Source organism: Kogia breviceps, chromosome 7, assembly GCF_026419965.1.
Source record: "Kogia breviceps isolate mKogBre1 chromosome 7, mKogBre1 haplotype 1, whole genome shotgun sequence".
NCBI lineage: Eukaryota > Metazoa > Chordata > Mammalia > Artiodactyla > Physeteridae > Kogia > Kogia breviceps.
In genome coordinates, this window is record NC_081316.1 from 16947009 (window position 1) to 16964829 (window position 17821).

Below are 17821 nucleotides of genomic sequence, written 5' to 3' on the forward strand. Positions count from 1 at the left end.
GGACCGCGTCACTGGGGCGCGCCGCGGGTCCGGGCGCGATGGCGGCGCTGGGCGGGGATGGGCTTCGCCTGCTGTCGGTGTCGCGGCCGGAGCGCCAGCCCGAGTCGGCGGCTCTGGGCGGTCCAGGCCCCAGTTTGTGCTGCTGGGTGTCCGTGTTCTCTTGTCTCAGCCTCGCCTGCTCCTATGTGGGCAGCCTCTACGTCTGGAAGAGCGAGCTGCCCAGGTGCGGGGGCTGCTCGCGCGCTCCCGCGCGGCCGGAACCCGCGCCTCCACGAGGCGGGGCCGTGGGCGGAGCTTGGGCGAACAGAGGGTGGGGTCGCGCTGTCAGGAGGCGGCTGTGGGCCCCTTGAACTTACTGCCTCCTTCATAGGGACCATCCTGCCGTCATCAAGCGGCGCTTCACCAGTGTGCTGGTAGTGTCAAGTCTCTCGCCCCTCTGCGTGCTACTCTGGAGGGAACTTACAGGCATCCAGGTGCGAAGGAGGCGGGGCAGAGGGCAGCGGGCGAGAGGTCTCAGGGCTCATTGGGGGAGGAAGCAAGACTGATGCCCCCTTTCCTGTGGCTCAGCCAGGCACATCCCTGCTCACTCTGATGGGATTCAGGCTGGAGGGCATTTTTCCAGCAGCGCTGCTGCCCCTGCTGCTGACCATGGTGAGTGCTCTTGCTTTATTTTTCCTTCTTTGCTCTTTGTTATTAGCGTGACGCTTCTTTCCGTGGCCTTGTTTTCTAATCCTGATTGTATCCAGCTTTTGACTGATGGGAGACAAGAATTGTGAGATGGCTCAGGGCCCTCGGGTATGCATCTATGGGAAATCCTGGCAGAGAACAGGAAGCTTGAAGTCTCATGAAGCCATGTCTGGGCAAGGGCAGTGGATTATGGTTTGAACCTTTCCTTTGATCGCGCCTGTTTTTCTGCCCCCAGATCCTTTTCCTGGGCCCACTGATGCAGCTCTCTATGGATTGCCCCTGTGACCTGGCAGATGGGTTGAAGGTTGTCCTAGGTGAGTCCTCGGGGCCAAGGAAAAAAGTAGGCACAGGCAGTCCAGGACGAGGTAAGGGGATCAGTGCGCTTATGGTGGGTCCTGGACATGAGACATGAGATGTTCAGTTTCCTCATCAGTAAAGTGGGAGCACATATCCGGTGGTCTCTAAGAGTTAGTTCCTGATGTCCAGGGAGGCCTGTAGGGATCCCAGGCAGTACTTGTTGTGGACAAGAAAGCATTGTCCGTTAGTTCCCTTAACCTTTGGTTTCCCAAACTAGAGCTGGTTTTGGGCAAGTTTTGACGTTTCCAGAGTTTACAATCAGGACACCTTGCCTCAGCTACTAATGCCTTCCCTTTTGGTCCCCTTGAGACACTGTTTTATACTAGGTCCGATAAAGAAAATTTGACCCTTTCCTGTTCTCACAAGTATTTATGCCTAACCTGAGTTTGGCCAGGGGGAGGTTGTGGCAGAGGGGCCCTTGGGGCCTCTAGGGTCATTTTGTTCAATAGCTAGTCACTCATTGCTTGTCCTGAATCCCCTCCCTAGCCCCTCGCTCCTGGGCCCGCTGCCTCACGGACATGCGCTGGCTGCGGAACCAAGTGATCGCCCCCCTGACAGAGGAGCTGGTGTTCCGGGCCTGCATGCTGCCCATGTTAGCACCGTGCACAGGCCTCGGCCCTGCTGTGTTCACCTGCCCACTCTTCTTTGGAGTTGGTGAGTTTGTCCAACCTGGTCCTGCTGAGATGTTCCTGGAATGGGAACCAAGAATGGGGTTGGGGGCAAGGGCAGGGCCTATAGGGCAGGCTGGGAGGAATGTGATGTGGTTCTCATCTTCCTCAGCCCATTTTCACCACATTTTTGAGCAGCTTCGTTTCCGCCAGAGCAGCGTGGGGAGCATCTTCTTGTCTGCAGGTGAGTCCTAGAGAGCTTGCCTCGGGCAGTCCTGGGTTGGGTGTGTGAGGGTGTCCCTGATAAGTCACTCTGGAGGAAGAATGGGGAACAGAGGGCTGTAGTACTGGAGGGGCCGCTGACCATGGGAGTTGGGGTGTAGAGAACAGTCTAGGTAGTGGGGCAGGCAGCCACTGCCCCCAGGGGAAGGGGATGTCTCTGGCTGATGGGTGTGCAGTGCTGGGGCAGGAAGGGCATGCAGGTGTGGTCACTCGAGGCCTCCCCGTCTCCAGCGTTCCAGTTCTCCTACACAGCTGTCTTCGGTGCCTACACTGCTTTCCTCTTCATTCGCACAGGTTGGTCATCAGTCTCTCGGGTCCCCTGGGGCTCAAGGGCCCACAGGAGTGGGTGGGAGAATGGGAATCTGTGTTTGTTCTAGGAGCGACAAGTTTCTTCTACTGCAGTCCTTGAGACAGGCTGAGCCAGGGCCCTCGGCCTGGTGTGGTTTGAGAGCTGGCAGGAAGCAGAGGCTGTGGTGTGTGGGTGGATGGGTGGGGCAGTGATCTCCTGTTTCAGGGGATGAGGGTCTTAGCCCTGGAAGGGCCCGGGGAGGTGGTGGGGCTGCTCCATGAGCTACTCTGTCTCCCCTCCCCAGGACACCTGATTGGGCCGGTTCTCTGCCACTCCTTCTGCAATTACATGGGCTTTCCTGCCGTATGTGCGGCCCTGGAGCATCCGCAGAGGTGGCCCCTGCTGGCAGGCTATGCCCTGGGTGTGGGACTCTTCCTGCTTCTGCTCCAGCCCCTCACGGACCCTAAGCTCTACGGCAGCCTTCCCCTTTGTGTGCTTTTGGAGCGGACAGGGGACTCAGAGGCTCCCCTGTGCTCCTGACCCACGCTCCTGTACACACTCCTATGAACTCTCATGGGCTTCCCAGCCCCTCCCCATCAAGGGGTACTGCAGGGGAGGAGCTGGCTGGGGTCCCCGAGAACTCAGGAATTTTTGTAGGGGATTGAAGCCAGAGCTAGTTGAATCCCAGGGACCAAGAGAAAGGAGTAGATATCCAAAGGATGTGGCCCCTCTTGAAAGGGGGTTGAGGAGCAGCCGGGAGTGAGGGGACAAGGGGCGGGTCCCAGGAGCCGTGCACTCCCTTCCTCACTTTGGACTGTTGCTTCTCTGAGCTGCTCTGTCCCCCCTGCCTCTGAAAAGCTGCTCGGGGGGTGGAATTTACAAAAACCCTCCCCCCACCTTCCCAGGGTTTTCTCATTGTCTTTTTGCATCAGGACTTTGTATTGGGATATTAAAGAGATTTAACTTGGGTAACATGGCCTTGACCCTTTGGGAATTAGTCTCTTTGGGGTCTTGGGAATATGCCCCCACCTGGTCCTGGCTACCTTGAACACTAACCTCTAGGCAGTTAAGCCTGGTAGCATAGTTCCCTGAAGTACCAGACAGGGTGGGAGCCTGTGGTTGCCCTGGGTCTGCAGCTTTCTCCTCCTTGAGCAAGGCCTCAAGTCCTAGCACAGGTGGGCCTGGGGCTAGGTACCAGGTGTGGGCCCGGCTCATCCTGGGCCCTGTGCCTATATACCAGGATCAGAGTAGAACCCAGGGCCTTGGCCCCAGTGACGGAGCCTCCAGCCTCTGAGAGGGTGGGGGAGTCCACTGTGGGCCTTCCATCAGGACCTCCCCGAAGTCTACCAGCCTCACGTTACACAAGAGGAAGTAAGTCTAAACTGGAAGTTCAGTCACCTGGGAGGCGTTTTTGGTTCTCTCCACCGCAGACCTCTGCCACCCTGCCGGTTGTTTGGTCCCTGCAGGAACCCAGAACAAAGGTCCAGCGAGCATAAGCAACCCTGGCAAGCAACACTGTAACTCAGGGTTCTTTCTAGAACTTGGTAGTATTTTACCTGCTCTTCCTTGTGTTTTTGGAATGGTTCTCATAGTCTCACTCCGCTGCCCCTAGGACACGCCCCCCCCCCGCCTTTTTTTTAAACGTTCTTAATGTTATCCCTTTAGGTCCCATTCCAGACTCAAGGAGATTGTCCCAAGTCCCCTTCCCTGAGGCTGGTAGTCAAAGGAAAGGAAACCGCTGTGCAGTCACTCCCCACAGCTCCCCCAGGTTGACTGTGACTAAAACTGGATCTAAAAGGGAATCGTGACAGTCCCATACCTACCTCGCTGGAAAGCTTTCCTCTCCCCCAGTCTGTGTAGCAGCTGTCAGGGAAGCCAAGGAATTGAGCACAGGCTGGTTTTAGAGGGTACATTTGGGATCTGGGAGTCGAGAGACGAGGCGGCCCAGGACCACACCAAAGGTTAGGTGTGGTACCCTGAAAGCACTAGGCTGGCAGGGTGCTGGGATGTACTTCCTGCCTGGTCCCCTGGGGGTCAGGGGATCTGGGCTCTGTCCCTTCTCTTCCTTATGCTCCTGCTCAGGAACTGCCCAGGGCCCCCCCCCTGCCTTTCTCTTTACTCACCATCCTTACCTGCCCTGTGCAGTGGGCAGCAGTGCAGTGACATGGGCAGGGTTGCTGTCCCACCCCGCAGGTGAGGGAACTGCAGGGCAGAAAGGATTCTCCCAAGGGCTGTTTGCGGGGCAAGGGGTCAGGCAGGATTAGATCCTGGGACTCAGTCCAGTGCTTCTAACCTCCCACCAAAAGCCACACCCAGAGGTTCCCACCCCCAAGGGTCTCGTCTGCCTCTAGAAAGTGGTGTCTGTTTGCATCTAGTTCTGAATAGGGTGGTGGGTTGGTCCCAGCTTAGAAAATAAAGCAGTGTAGTTGAGAAGCAAGTCCACCAGCAGCCTGGGTTTGAACTCTCTCTGCATCTTAACTAGCTGTCGGGTCCTGGGCAAGTTATTTAACCTGCCTATGACTCCATTTCTGTGCCTATAAAATGGGTGAAAGTGTTACTAGGTGTTAAGTGCTTGGAACAACCCCTTCCCCAGCCCAAGCTCTCAGTGACAACTGGCTACTCCTGTCTGGGGGTGTGTATACAATAGGCACTTCGTAGTGGCTTAAAACCAGGGCCACTGTTGTCATCCTCACTGCCCTCCCAGGAGGAAGACACAACTGACTGCCCCCTGCCCGTGGGGGAGTCCAGGAGGCAGCCCGGGCCCTCTGCCGTGTGGCACTAGGGTGGGGTGGGCTGCACAGGACCCAGAATGGAGGGAAGGGGAAAGCCAGTTTTATTGAGCGAAGTTCTCAGACCTGGGACTTAGGTTTCCCCTGCAGGAGACAGGGCCCCTAAGTCTGCTCCCCTGGGTCCCAGGGCTGCCTGCACCCCCACCTGTAGTCTCCAGCAAGGAGGGGACCCTCATTTGGCAAGGGATGAATATGTGAGCGACTGTCCACAGGCAGGGAAAGGACAGAGGGCAGGAGGAAAGGCATGGGCCACCACAGGCAGTGTCTCTCCTGCCACAAACAACTGAGGACAGGAGCTCCAGGGCCCGGCCTTCCTGCCCTCGGGCACTGGCTGGCCTGGGCCTGCCCTGGCAGCGCAGCATCTTGAAGGCTTGGGGTGGGGATGGCCAGGCTGCCAGTCTGGGGCAAGATCACTCAATCTCCAGGATGAGGTCGTCACCCTCCAGTGTCATGTCTGTAGTCACGTGGACCTTGCGGACAGTGCCCTCCACGGGCGAAGTCACTACAGTCTCCATCTTCATGGCACTGAGCACACACAGAGGCTGGCCCTTGGTCACCTTGGCCCCTGCTGCCACCTTGATGTCTATCACCTTCCCAGGCATGGGTGCCCCAATCTGGCCCTTCACATCCTTCAGGGCCTTGGGGTGGAAGTGCATCTCCTGCGGACAGGGGAGAGGACGTGAGACACCAGGCCCTGCCCATCCCCACCGCCTGGCTGGCCCTGGGGGGCGGCTGTACCTTCATGGCCTGAGTATCCTTGACCAGAATGGATCGCAGCTGTCCATTGAGCTCGAAGAAGACCTGCCTCTGGCCGGCCCGGTTCAGGTCACTTATGGCCAGGGCTTTGATGTGCAGCGTCTTGCCTCGCTCCAGCTCCACCTGCAGGGAGAGTGTAGAGGCTCAGAGCTGGGGGGAGGGCAGCCCCCTGACCCAATCCCAGGCAAGTCCCCCCTCCCTGGGTCTCAGCTCCTCACTTGTAAAGGCCTAGCTCCCTGGTCTCTTAAGGGTACTTTGTGAACCCACAACTCACGAGGCCCGGTGACGGCCAAGCCAAAGCCTGGCACTCTAGATGTGCTGGGGTCTACTTAGGGATAGCAGGAGTGCTAGGGTGGAGTGCAAATGGGTGCCAGAGCCACTGACCTCAAACTCCTCCGCAATTTTGGGTCCCTGCAGGAAGAGGCGGGTATTGAGGCTGTCCAGGGGGCCGAAGGTGGCAGTGAAGTCCTTGAAGTGGGCAAAGACGTCGGGGTACATGGCCGCTGAGAGCACATCCTCCGGGGTCACCTCTTCCCCATGCCGTTCTATCAGCTCCTTCTCTAGCGCCTGCAGATCCAGGGGAGGGAGGGAGGCTCCGGGCCGTCCCTCCACCCTTGGCAGGTCCTTTAGCACCTGGGGTGCAAAGCAGAGGGTCAGGCCTGATTCCTGGACTCCCCTCCGCCGCACCACATTGTGCTGGGCCTTCCTTACCTTGGAGCGAAGGGGCTCAGGGAACCCCCCGTGGGGGATGCCAATGTACCCCTGCAGGAACTCCACCACTGAGCGGGGGAAGGACAGCTCTTCTGCCTGAGCTTCGGCCTCTGCCCGGCTCAGCCCATTCTGCACCATAAACTGGGCCAGGTCCCCCACGATCTTGGAGGAGGGGGTTACCTGAGGAGAGGGGACCCCTGGGTTAGGGTGCCAGGCACCATATAGAGGCCCAGAGGCAGGGGTAGGAGCACTGGGCCTGGCTCACCTTGATGAGGTCACCCAGCATCTGGTTGGCCTCCACATAGGCCTTCTTGACCTCCTTGAACTTGGAGCCGAGCCCCATGCTGTATGCTTGGAAGTGCAGGTTGGTGTACTGGCCCCCCGGGATCTCGTTCTCATACACATCAGAGTTGCCAGACTTCATGGTGGCCGTGCAGTCAAAGGCTGCATACAGTCCCCGGGCCCCCTCCCAGTACTCACTGTAGTCAAACACTCGGTCCAGGGGCACCCCTGCAGGGAGGCCAGAGGCGGAGAGGGCTTGGACATGGGCTGAGCTTCCAGATGCTCCTCCCAGGACCCCAGGGCCAGGTCAGGCGACATCGCAGACGTGGCCGACGGAAGGCAAGACCAGGCCAGGCCAGAGCATCTGGATTCTAGGATGTGCCCGGCTCTGCTGGGACTGGTGAGGGCTGCGACTCTGAGGGGGGAATGGCCTTGGGCTGCTGCTGCTCCTACCTGTGTCCAGGGGAGTCCCTCGGGTACAGGCCACCAGGGCCCCCATGCTGGGCTGTGAAGTCATTCCAGACATGGAGTCAGCTGCCACGTCTACCACATCAGCGCCAGCGTGGGCACAGGCCAGCATGGCTGCCACGCCCGCCCCTGATGTGTCGTGGGTGTGGATGTGCAGTGGGAGGTCAGGGAAGCGGTCTCGGAGGGAGGTGACCAGCATGGTGCAGGCCATTGGCTTCAGCAGCCCTGCCATGTCCTAAGGGAAGAGGGGAGGAGAAAGAGAAAGACGGTGAGGAGGGGGCGTGATGTGGGGGGGATGAGGGACCTGGTGGGGAGACTCCTGGGGGTGGGCTGGGCCCAGGCACCTTGATGCACAGGATGTGGGTGCCCGCTCGCACCAGCTCTTCTGCCAAGCCCATGTAGTACTGCAGCGAGTATTTGGTACGGCAGGGGTCGGCCACGTCACCCGTGTAGGAGATGGCAGCCTCCACCACGCCACCGGCGCTGCCCGCCGCCTCCATGCCCAGCAGCAGGTTAGGCAGGTAGTTGAGGGAGTCAAAGACCCGGAAGACATCCATGCCGTTCTCCTTGGCCACCTCACAGAACCTGAGTGGGCAGGAGAGCTCAGGGGTTAGCGCCATGCCACTCCCTGCAGCACATCCTTTTCTGCCTCCTGGCCCACTTGCAGCCCCTGGGGGATAAGATCTGAGGGTCGGGTCTGGCAGGGGGCGTGGCACCCACAGAGCCAGGGGGCACCACAGTATGTCCATAGCGTGGGCAAGGCCTCTCCAGGGCAGCCTGGGCTGGGCAGGGTCGCCCCAGCAGCATCCGGCAAGGAGCGGAGCTGTCCTGTGCTGGTCGCATGCAGTGCAGCTCAGTCTGTCCAAGTTCGAAGAATCTGCTGGGGATTCTGCTTTGCAAAGGAATGGCAGGCTGAGGGAGACGGTGAGGCCCGGGTTTCAGCCCCAGCTCTATACCACGTGGGTGGCCTGGGCCAAGTCACCTGCCCTCCTGGGGCCTCCACTGGGAGCCCTCCCAGTTCTCTGACTGTAACTTGCAGCCCCTGCTGGGTACAGCTACCAAGAGACTTGGTTTCAAGCCCTCTGTGGGGAGCGCAGGCCTTTGCATTGTGTCCTGGCACCTGCTGGACAACATCATGCAGTGTCTGCCCACCCCACCCCAGGCTCACTTGAAAACCACATTGTCGGGGTAGTTGGTGTAGCCCACGGCATTGGCCCCCCGCAGCAGCATCTGGAATGGGATATTGGGGACGAGCTCCCGGAGCTCCTGCAGCCGCCGCCAAGGGCACTCGTACAGGAAGCGCATCGCAACATCAAACGTGGCTCCTGCACAGGGACCAAGAGGCCCAGGTCAACCCCGAAATGTCCCGGGCACCTCACCCCGCCCTAAAGCTCTGCAGCCTGAGCCTGTGGCCCTAACACCAGGCCCTGCTCATCTTCAGCATCCCTCGCGTCCCAGCCACCATCCCTGCAGACTTTTTCCTTTGCTGATCTCTTGGGACAGCTCAGGTTTACTGTGTCCTCTCTGCATCCGCTTTCACAGCCCTCACCCCATACTCTCTTTGCTATAATTAACAGGCAGGCATCTCCTCTCTGACCCTGAGCTGCCTGGGTCTCAGCTCTGTGATCTCATGCCCAGCACCAGGACTGGCTAGAATGGGCACCAGTCAGTATTTGCTAAACACATGAATGCCGTGCCTTGTTTAGTTCTCACTCGCTCCCTCAGTGTTAACATCTCTAGCTATTCCTGGAGAGCCCGAGTGGCCTGCCCGTACTGTGGATACCACATTCCTTCCATGCACTGTCCCACATGCCATCCCATCCCTCCTCCAGCCTACCTCCCCAGTTCTCTATGCTGAAGAGTTTGCTGAAGTTGTGGGCAACATAGGGGGAGATCTTTTTGAGATCGTGGGTTCGCACACGCGTGGCCAGCAGTGACTGGTGGGCGTCCCTGAAGGTCGTGTCCATCAGCAGCAGCCCCGGGTGGTTCCTCACCGCTCGAGCAAAGCCCTCGGGACCCTCCCGCAGCAGGATGTCTCTGAAACCAGCTGGGGGCAGGCCTAGGGCAGACTGGGGCGTTAGCACCCATCCTGCAGGGGGCAGCCTCCTCTTTGTCTCCCCTATGAGGTGGCAGAATGAATCTCACCTACCTATGGGCACCACAGGGACAATAGGGTCCGTGGGGCTGGGGCTGGCCTTGACGGGGATCGGGGTGGTTGGGCCGTTCACCATGACATGTCCTGGGGAGAGAGTAGGCAGTGGGTCAGGGCAGGCTGGGCAGAGCCTGAGTTGAGGGCAGAGAGAGTCCCTGGGCTCGGGGATGAGGGGATTCCTCCAGGATCCCTGGTCTTCCAGCTGGCCCCTGTCCTCTCCAAAGCCAGGGCCTCCTGGGTCCAGGCAGTGGGGACCTAGTGATGGCCACATGGATGGGAAAGGGGGCCTCTAAGATCAGGAGCAAGGAAGGTGGGCGGGGTGGGAGGGTGAAGCAAAGGAAGAAGGTGCAGGATCAGATTGAGGACAGAGGCAGGGGCTGCTAGGAAGCTCTCTGGGCAGGGGGCCAGAAGCAAGGCATCTGGGCGAGGAGAGAAGGGCAGTCTTGGGGCCGGACCAAGGTAGTGCAGCAGCTTCTGGGCCCGGTTCTGTGCAGGCCGCAGCTGGAATAGCTCCGGGTTCTCATCGATGAACTGGGTGTCCACGGTGCCTGCCAGGAACTGCTGGTTGTTGAGCACATTCTGCAGGAAGGGGATGTTGGTCTGCAGGACAGAGGCAGGTGGGAGGGCGTCACCGTGCAGCACAGACAGGGACAGGAGAGGCTAAAAGTGCCACCCTAGGCTAGCACAGCTGCCCCAGTTCCCCAGGGCACCATGCTGAGGTTCAAGCCTCCCTGTAGAGTGGCATTCCCCCATCTCCTCACCAGACCCACCCCCATTCTGGCAGAGTCCCCTAAGCTGTGAGGGGCCTGAGCCCATCCTGCCCTCCTTGCTTGCCCTAGAGCATGTGCTGAGCCCCACCTCCTCCTTCCTCAGGGGTCTGGAAATAAGCATCTCCTCCCATCCCACAGCCTCGAAGATGGATTCGGCCTTTCCCACAGCGGTGCGGCATAAAGCAGCCCCCTTCTGGCCCTGCTAGCTGCATCTCTTCAAAGAGGATCCCGCCGCCAGCACCCTCCCCGCCACACACAGCACACAGCCATGCCCTGATAGTCTCCTACGGCCCCTCCTTCCAGTTAAGGGGGCACCTTCCCAGTCTTCTCCTGCTAACAGCTCCCACTGGGATGTTCTCTCCCTGGGCTTCCAAGACATCTTGCTCCCCTCCTTCTCCTCCCTGGTCCCCACTGGAGGCTCCTCCCACCCCTGCAGGATGGAGTTCTCAGGGCTGTCACTGGGCCTCTTCCCACACAGCACACTCTCTCTGGGTGGCCTTGTTCTGGGCCTCTAGCTCCAGACCCAAAGTGGAAATGCCTCCTGGGCACCTGTCCTTGTGTGTCCCTCACACAAGCTCATCAGGTCCAAAATCAGCTTCTCTCACCCCGGCCTCTGCCTTCTGCTGGGTGTCTCACCGTCTACCCAGTTACCAAAGCCTCCACTAAAATCACCCTCACCCCCCACTCCTATGCCACTGGTCAAGCCAGACGACTCTACCACAGCCATCTCTAGACTCTGTGACCCCTGTCCTCGGGCCATGCCTTCTGCCGGGCTTCCTCATCATGGCCACCTCCAGCCACACCAATCCTGCCTTGTGCTCTCACACCTCCACACCTGCCTGGTAAGCTCTTCCTGGAAGTCTGAACTCAAAGACCGTCTTTGTCCTCATCCCCCACCCTCACGGTGGAGCCGGATGCTCCCTTTCTAGGACTCCATGGGATCAGCTGTTGGAAAGTTCCTCCCTCAGCCTCATCATCTTTTGCTTGTCTGTCTCCCTCACATGCCCGGGAGCATGGGTGCTGTCCAAGGGACCGCTGCCCATGTGCTTTGTGCACAAGGCCCCCCAGTTATGCTCGTTAAACAGCTGGGTGACAGAATGACACTAGGGCAAGGTAAAGTCCAACCTAGAGGCCACATGGGGGCCTGGGAGCCAGCGCTGTGAGAGATGCCCCATGACTGCAAGTGGAAGGGATTCCAGTGTACGTGTGCCTATGACCATATGGCTACAGCCTGGCTGTTACTTCAGCGAAGGCAGCTCCATGTGTCACCCATTCGTGATCTCTGTTGGCAAGTTCAGTAGGGACTCCAGGCCCATCATGAGCTGCTGGGCCCTGTTGCTACTGTGAGAGATTCTACCTGTTCCCCGGGGCTCCTATCACCTGGAGGCCCAGAATGGGAAGGGTGCCTCCCCAGCCAGCATCCCACTGGCAGCCACTGCAGACTGGGGCCCAGCCGACATTGCCTCGTGCCTGTCTGGTGTGACCAGTTTGCCTGTTTCCCCTGAGACCAGTCAACGCTCCTCTTAAAGAGATGGGGACATTTCGCCTGCGCCAAGGCATGGCATTTGAGATGAAGAAACCAGTTAAACCATCTAAAGAACCTAGAGCCACTTAGGGGTGGGAAGGAGCCTAAGAAGCCTCCCCGTCCCATCCTGCATGTCCCTTTTGTAGACCCCTCCCCGTCTGTAATTTTCGGAGGCTCTATCATCCCATCTGTACTCCATGAGGACAGCAACCAGGCCCATCTGGTTCCTGATGTACCCCAACTCCCTGCACAGAGTGGCACACAATGGATGCCAGTAAACACGTCGTTTAGAGTGAATGAAAACGTTTTTGATGGGGAGAAGAGGAACGAGCGGATATCTAATGCCACTGAGCAAGAGTTGACCTGGGCTAGGATCCAGTGCCTTCATTTTACAAATGCAACAGCCGAGGCTGGGGGAGTGGCAACGTAAGAATGGCTTCCAGTGGCCAGGTGGCTCAGCCCCTCACAGGCTGCTTCATTTCTCCTCTCAGCCCTATGAAGCACATAAAATTAATACTCTTTGGCCTAGATAAGAAAATTGTCTCAGTGGTTAAAAAACTTGCCCAAGGTTACCTCGTGTACTAGGCAGGATTAGAGTTCCGTCTGTTTCCCTGAGGGAAGGGAAAGGGTCTGAGTAGCCTCAGGACCAGGAAATACTTGGGGGAGGTGGTGACTTGCCTTGTTTCCCATCTGGGCAGCCACAAGGAAAGGCTAGAGTGCCCGACCTGGTTCCCAGCCCTCAGGTCTCCCACCCAAGCCCCGGAACTGGGAGGTAGAAGGCAGGGAACTCACGCTCCCACCCCACCCAGCCCACCACTAACACACACACTCCGAGAGCCCCTTCTCAGCTGAGCCGTCTACGCCGAGCTTGTCCCGGGCCACTCTTCCAGGGAAATGGCCCGGTAGAGGCAGAAGCTGGACGGAGGGGCTGCCGGCACAGCCAGGACCACTAACGCACAGCTTCAAACAGCGTGCCACCGCCGACCTGCTGGGAACCGCGCCGCGCAGACCAATTGGGCTGGAGGCGGAGACCGGTTGGCTCCGGAGCGCACCAGGCAGGGCGGGGAACCCGGGAAGGAGGAGGGAGGGGCCGGCAGCGGGGGCGGAGCACGGCGCCAGACCCAAGGCCGAGCCCTCTCGGGCCCCACCCCGCGGGAGCCCTGCCTGGGGGGAGGGGGGGCATCGACCCAAACCCTCCCCTCCCCCCGCAGGGCCCGTGCCTGTTGGGGACCCTCCACGTGACTTGGCGATGCAGTACGGTTATGACCTTCAGCGGGTGTCTGAATGCAAGGGTCCCAGCAACAGTGCGGGTTTGCACCCGGCCCTGCCTGTGGGTGCGGGGACGTGTGGGTGTGTGGGCATGTGTGGGTGTGTTCGGGAGGGTGCCCAGCGACATGTGACAAAGATTCTCATCTCTGGGAGATGGTGAAGGGGCCCGCGAGCTGACGCTTTGTCTGGCTGTCTGCAGAGTGACGGTTCGCGCAGCGGCAGCAGGCGCCAGTGCGGTGCAGGATGCAGGGGCGCCAGGGTGGCCGGGGGCGCGCGCGCCTGTGCCAGGGTGAGTGCACTGCGGCGGCGCCGGGGGGCTGCGCGGCGGGTCCGCGCGGGCCCGGGCCTCAGGCGTGACCAGGAGCCACCCGTGGGCCCTGCAGTGGCTGCGTATCCGGGTGACCTCGGGAGCCGGCCTGGGCCCCGGTGGATCCCCGCGCGCCCCTCCACGTCCGCTCTCCACGTGCGTGTCCACGGTGCGCGTGCTCGTTGGCTCGCGCCCCCCCCCCCCCCCCCCCCCCGCCTGTCACTGCTGCTGCTGCCGCGCCGCGGAAACGGTGCCGGGAACCGAGTGAGCCGGGGCCGCGGGCCCGAGCGCCATGGGCCGGAAGGCGTGCGGAGGGCGGCTGGTCAGCCCCGGGCCTCACCCCCGCAGGAGAGCCGCCTGGAGACGGCAGGGGCCGGCCGGTCCCACGGGGAGGCCGGCCCGCGCCCCATGAGCTGCGGACACCAGGTAAGGGGGCCGCGGGGGACAGACTAGGGGTTGTCCAGGGAGGGGCAAGGGGCCACGGGAGGGGTTGGGGAGGGGCACCTTAGCCGGCGGGGGAGGGGATGGCGCGGAAGGGATGCCAGAGATTCCAGGGAACGCCAGGGAAAGGAAGTTCCGGGACCCTCCCTGCTCTCATGGCCACCTCCGCTTCCTGCCTCAAGCCTCACCTTGTCCCCAGAGCCCGGACTCCCCCTAACTGCTTGGGAAACGTGACCTTTACTCTGGGGGCCCTGGCCCTGCAGGCTCCAGCCTTCTCTCGGCCTTGGGGGACCCCTTGGGCCTCTGCCCCTGACCCCACCCCCAGGCCAGGCTCTCGAAGCTGGCCTCTGAGACTGGGTCTTGGAGCAAGTGGGCGCCTGTGCCAGACCCACCTGTGCTGGGGCTGTGACCCTTCCCGACAGGGCGCTCACCATGGCCCCGCCGCTCCTGCTGCTGCTGCTGGCCAGTGGAGCGGCCGCCTGCCCCCTGCCCTGCGTCTGCCAGAACCTGTCCGAGTCGCTCAGCACCCTCTGTGCCCACCGAGGCCTGCTGTTCGTGCCGCCCAACGTGGACCGGCGCACAGTGGAGCTGCGGCTGGCTGACAACTTCATCCAGGCCTTAGGGCCGCCAGACTTCCGCAACATGACGGGGCTGGTGGACCTGACACTGTCCCGCAACGCCATCACCCGCATCGGGGCCCGCGCCTTCGGGGACCTGGAGAGCCTGCGCTCCCTGCACCTGGATGGCAACAGGCTGGTGGAGCTGGGCACTGGCAGCCTGCGGGGCCCCGTCAACCTGCAGCACCTCATTCTCAGCGGCAACCAGCTGGGCCGCATCGCGCCGGGGGCCTTCGACGACTTCCTGGACAGCCTGGAGGACCTGGACCTGTCCTACAACAACCTGCGGCAGGTGCCCTGGGCCGGCATCGGCGCCATGCCTGCCCTGCACACCCTCAACCTGGACCACAACCTCATCGACGCATTGCCCCCGGGCGCCTTTGCCCAACTCAGCCAGCTCTCCCGCCTCGACCTCACCTCCAACCGCCTCGCCACGCTGGCGCCCGACCCGCTCTTCTCCCGGGGGCGCAACGCCGAGGCCTCGCCTGCCCCGCTGGTGCTGAGCTTCAGTGGGAACCCCCTGCACTGCAACTGCGAACTGCTGTGGCTGCGGCGGCTCGCCCGGCCCGACGACCTGGAGACGTGCGCCTCCCCGCCCGGCCTAGCCGGCCGCTACTTCTGGGCGGTGCCCGAGGGCGAGTTCTCCTGTGAGCCGCCCCTCATTGCCCGCCACACGCAGCGCCTCTGGGTGCTGGAGGGCCAGCGGGCCACACTGCGGTGCCGGGCCCTCGGCGACCCTGCGCCCACCATGCACTGGGTCGGCCCTGACGACCGGTTGGTCGGCAACTCCTCCCGAGCCCGGGCTTTCCCCAACGGGACCCTGGAGATTGGGGTGACGGGTTCCGCGGACGCGGGGGGCTACACCTGCATTGCCACCAACCCTGCTGGCGAGGCCACAGCCCGGGTAGAACTACGGGTGCTGGCCTTACCTCACGGAGGGAACGGCAGTACCGAGGGGGCCCGCCCGGGGCCCTCGGACATCGCCGCCTCAGCCCGCACTGCTGCCGAGGGCGAGGGGACGCTGGAGTCTGAGCCAGCTGTGCAGGTGACTGAGGTGACCGCCACCTCAGGGCTAGTGAGCTGGGGGCCAGGGCGGCCGGCAGACCCTGTGTGGATGTTCCAAATCCAGTACAACAGCAGCGAGGACGAGACCCTCATGTACCGGTGAGGAGGCGCTTTGTAGTCCATGGCCCCCAGCGTCACCCCCAGCCGCCCTCCTCTAAGCCCTGCTCCACCCCTCGGGGCTTCCGCACACCCCTCCTCAGCTTCTGAGCTGCCTGGGCCCAGTCGGGGCTGCAGGGGGAGGGGAAGGGGAGGCCTCAGGTGTGGCAGAGTGGGTGAGGCCTCAGGTATTGGCGTCCATCTGCATTTAAGCTCGTGGGCTTGGTCCGCACACGCATGTTGTTTGTGTGTCTGGCGTGTGATTCTCCACTGCCTCGAGGCCAGCCCTGAGCCCGGGTGTCAAGGTGCACACCTCTCTGGCCCCTGACAGCCGTCTCCAGGGTCACACGCACCTGTCTTGTTTTCTCTGCGTTCTTCAGTGAACACACAGGCCCGTGTGGTCCTGGGGAAGGGGGTGTTCAGAGCTGGGACCTGGGGGCACGTGGTGAGGCTGTGGGGGGGTGGGCTGGGGCCTGGGCCCCCGTGCCTGCGCTCTGACCGCCTGCCCTTGCCCGCAGGATCGTCCCAGCCTCCAGCCACCACTTCCTGCTGAAACACCTGGTCCCGGGTGCCGACTATGACCTCTGTCTGCTGGCCCTGTCACCCGCTGCTGGGCCTTCCGACCTCACAGCCACTAGGCTGCTGGGCTGTGCCCACTTTTCCACGCTGCCAGCCACGCCCCTGTGCCACGCCCTGCAGGCCCACGTGCTGGGCGGGACCCTGACCGTGGCTGTCGGGGGGGTGCTGGTGGCTGCCTTACTGGTCTTCACTGTGGCCTTGCTGGTTCGGGGCCGGGGGGCCGGGAATGGCCGCCTCCCCCTCAAGCTCAGCCACGTCCAATCCCAGACCAACGGGGGCCCCAGCCCCACACCCAAGACGCACCCACCGCGGAGCCCCCCGCCTCGCCCCCAGCGCAGCTGCTCCCTGGACCTGGGAGACACGGGCGGGTGCTACGGGTACGCCAGGCGCCTCGGAGGGGCCTGGGCCCGACGGAGCCACTCTGTGCACGGGGGGCTGCTTGGGGCTGGGTGCCGGGGCATGGGGGGCAGCGCCGAGCGGCTGGAAGAGAGTGTGGTGTGATGGTAAGGGAGCCAGACTGGGGTGGGCAGCACAGGGTGGGTGGGCAGCCTCCTGGCCCGGTGGGTCAGCGCTGCCTGGGAGTCCCTCCTGGTTTTACCCTGGGTCCCTTGGGCAGAACTTCTCCCTGGTTCTGGCCTCCAGTTGGGTGAAACGGGACAGGTAGGTCCCTGTGACAGGTGCTCACGGCCTCCGAGGCAGGGGCTGCAGCCACCAAGTGCAAGTCTTGTTTTTCTTTATAATAAAATTACTGGGGTCACCTCAGCGGTAGTCTCTGGTCTCACCCTGCTACGTTCCCTGAAAAGAGAGGGGGCCTCCGGGCCAGTGGAGGCACAAACAAGATGGGGTCAGCACTGGGGCTACCAGCCCTGTGGAGGGCCAGCCAGCCTGGGGTGCCCTCGGGCCCTGGAGTGCTATGGGGCCCAGCGCCTCTGCTCTGTGCCCACGTCTGAGCGCAGGGAACACCCCTTCCTGCCAGCGCGTGGGCAGGATGTCTCACCCTCACCTGGCATGGGCGTTACAGTGCACAGGGCAGCAAAGGGAGCAGGTGGGAGGCGGTGCCGCCCTTCTGGGCAAAGGGACCTGGGCTGGTAACGTTCTTAGCAGCTCAGTAAGGAAGTCCCCTTTGGCTCCCGTGGGTGACAGCCTTATTTACCATCGGTCAGGGCACCTTCTGGATGTGTAAAATGTCATCCCAAAGGGACTGGAAAGGGACTTGGAATCCTGTTGCCCTGCTCCCAGTCTGGGGCCCCCTAGAAGGTTCCTGTCAGGGATGCAGGCCCTGAGCAAGATGTTGGCTCTCAACTGCTCCACTGACGCCCCTCGTGGCTTTGCTCCTGCTGGACACCCAGGGGCAAACACCAAGGGAGACCACGCCCGCATGGTCACTGCTCTAGTCCCCGCCTCAAGGAGCCACAGACACTGGGTGGCGTGACCTGCCCTGCCTCCTCCACTGCTCCTGGGCATCAGCTGGGAGGAATCAGTGCTCCAAACACACTTCTGGGCACGTGTGGCGCAGCCCGTGCACCCAGTGCTTCGAGGACATGCAGGTGCCCGGGTCCCGCTGCGGAGGGTGGGCGTGGCACTCCAGGCCCGCAGTGCTGCACCCGTGCTGAGGGGTGTGTGGCCCTTTCTGCCTAAGGGGGCCCGCTGTGGCTCTGATAGCAGCCCAGTGAGAGTTGGCGCGATAAGGTACGTGCATACACACATGGCAGGCCGAGCTCACACACTTGTATGTGTGCATGGCATCGACACACACGTGTGCCTGCCCGCC

General features: G+C 61.7%; 3 protein-coding genes across 21 annotated transcripts in view; 2 read left to right on the plus strand and 1 right to left on the minus strand.

Moving 5' to 3' along the window:
- The first annotated feature begins 7 nt into the window (after positions 1-7).
- RCE1 (Ras converting CAAX endopeptidase 1) lies at positions 8-11970 on the plus strand. Of its 8 annotated transcripts, none has more exons than XM_067037678.1 (8): positions 8-223; positions 371-473; positions 568-651; positions 923-1001; positions 1531-1698; positions 1825-1896; positions 2166-2228; positions 10290-11970. In XM_067037678.1, the coding sequence occupies exons 1-8, from the start codon at positions 39-41 to the stop codon at positions 10355-10357; spliced, it is 822 nt and encodes a 273-aa protein (XP_066893779.1). In that variant the 5' UTR covers positions 8-38; the 3' UTR covers positions 10358-11970. The 8 variants fall into 8 exon arrangements, with proteins under 8 accessions (XP_066893779.1, XP_066893775.1, XP_066893780.1 ...); XM_067037674.1 differs by lacking the exon at positions 10290-11970 and adding an exon at positions 3654-3912; XM_067037679.1 differs by lacking the exon at positions 10290-11970 and adding an exon at positions 3654-3781 and having other exon boundaries at positions 1851-1896.
- Positions 5040-17821, minus strand: part of PC (pyruvate carboxylase) — a 109360-nt gene continuing 96578 nt past the window's right edge. For all 11 annotated transcript variants that reach the window (XM_067037642.1, XM_067037643.1, XM_067037644.1 and 8 more), the window contains 11 exons: positions 9837-9981; positions 9379-9468; positions 9067-9288; positions 8398-8554; positions 7574-7814; positions 7215-7464; positions 6745-6989; positions 6480-6659; positions 6153-6401; positions 5751-5891; positions 5040-5671 (listed from right to left, as the gene is read on the minus strand). In XM_067037642.1, coding sequence (XP_066893743.1) covers positions 5423-5671; positions 5751-5891; positions 6153-6401; positions 6480-6659; positions 6745-6989; positions 7215-7464; positions 7574-7814; positions 8398-8554; positions 9067-9288; positions 9379-9468; positions 9837-9981 — 2169 coding nt within the window. In that variant the 3' untranslated portion in view covers positions 5040-5422. The remainder of the gene's footprint in view (positions 5672-5750; positions 5892-6152; positions 6402-6479; positions 6660-6744; positions 6990-7214; positions 7465-7573; positions 7815-8397; positions 8555-9066; positions 9289-9378; positions 9469-9836; positions 9982-17821) is intronic.
- Positions 13413-16812, plus strand: LRFN4 (leucine rich repeat and fibronectin type III domain containing 4). 2 transcript variants are annotated; one of them, XM_059069340.2, is made up of 3 exons: positions 13413-13678; positions 14116-15474; positions 15990-16812. In XM_059069340.2, exons 2-3 carry the CDS (start codon positions 14126-14128, stop codon positions 16549-16551), a joined length of 1911 nt encoding a protein of 636 aa, XP_058925323.1. In that variant the 5' UTR covers positions 13413-13678; positions 14116-14125; the 3' UTR covers positions 16552-16812. The 2 variants fall into 2 exon arrangements, with proteins under 2 accessions (XP_058925323.1, XP_058925324.1); XM_059069341.2 differs by having other exon boundaries at positions 13502-13678; positions 13876-15474.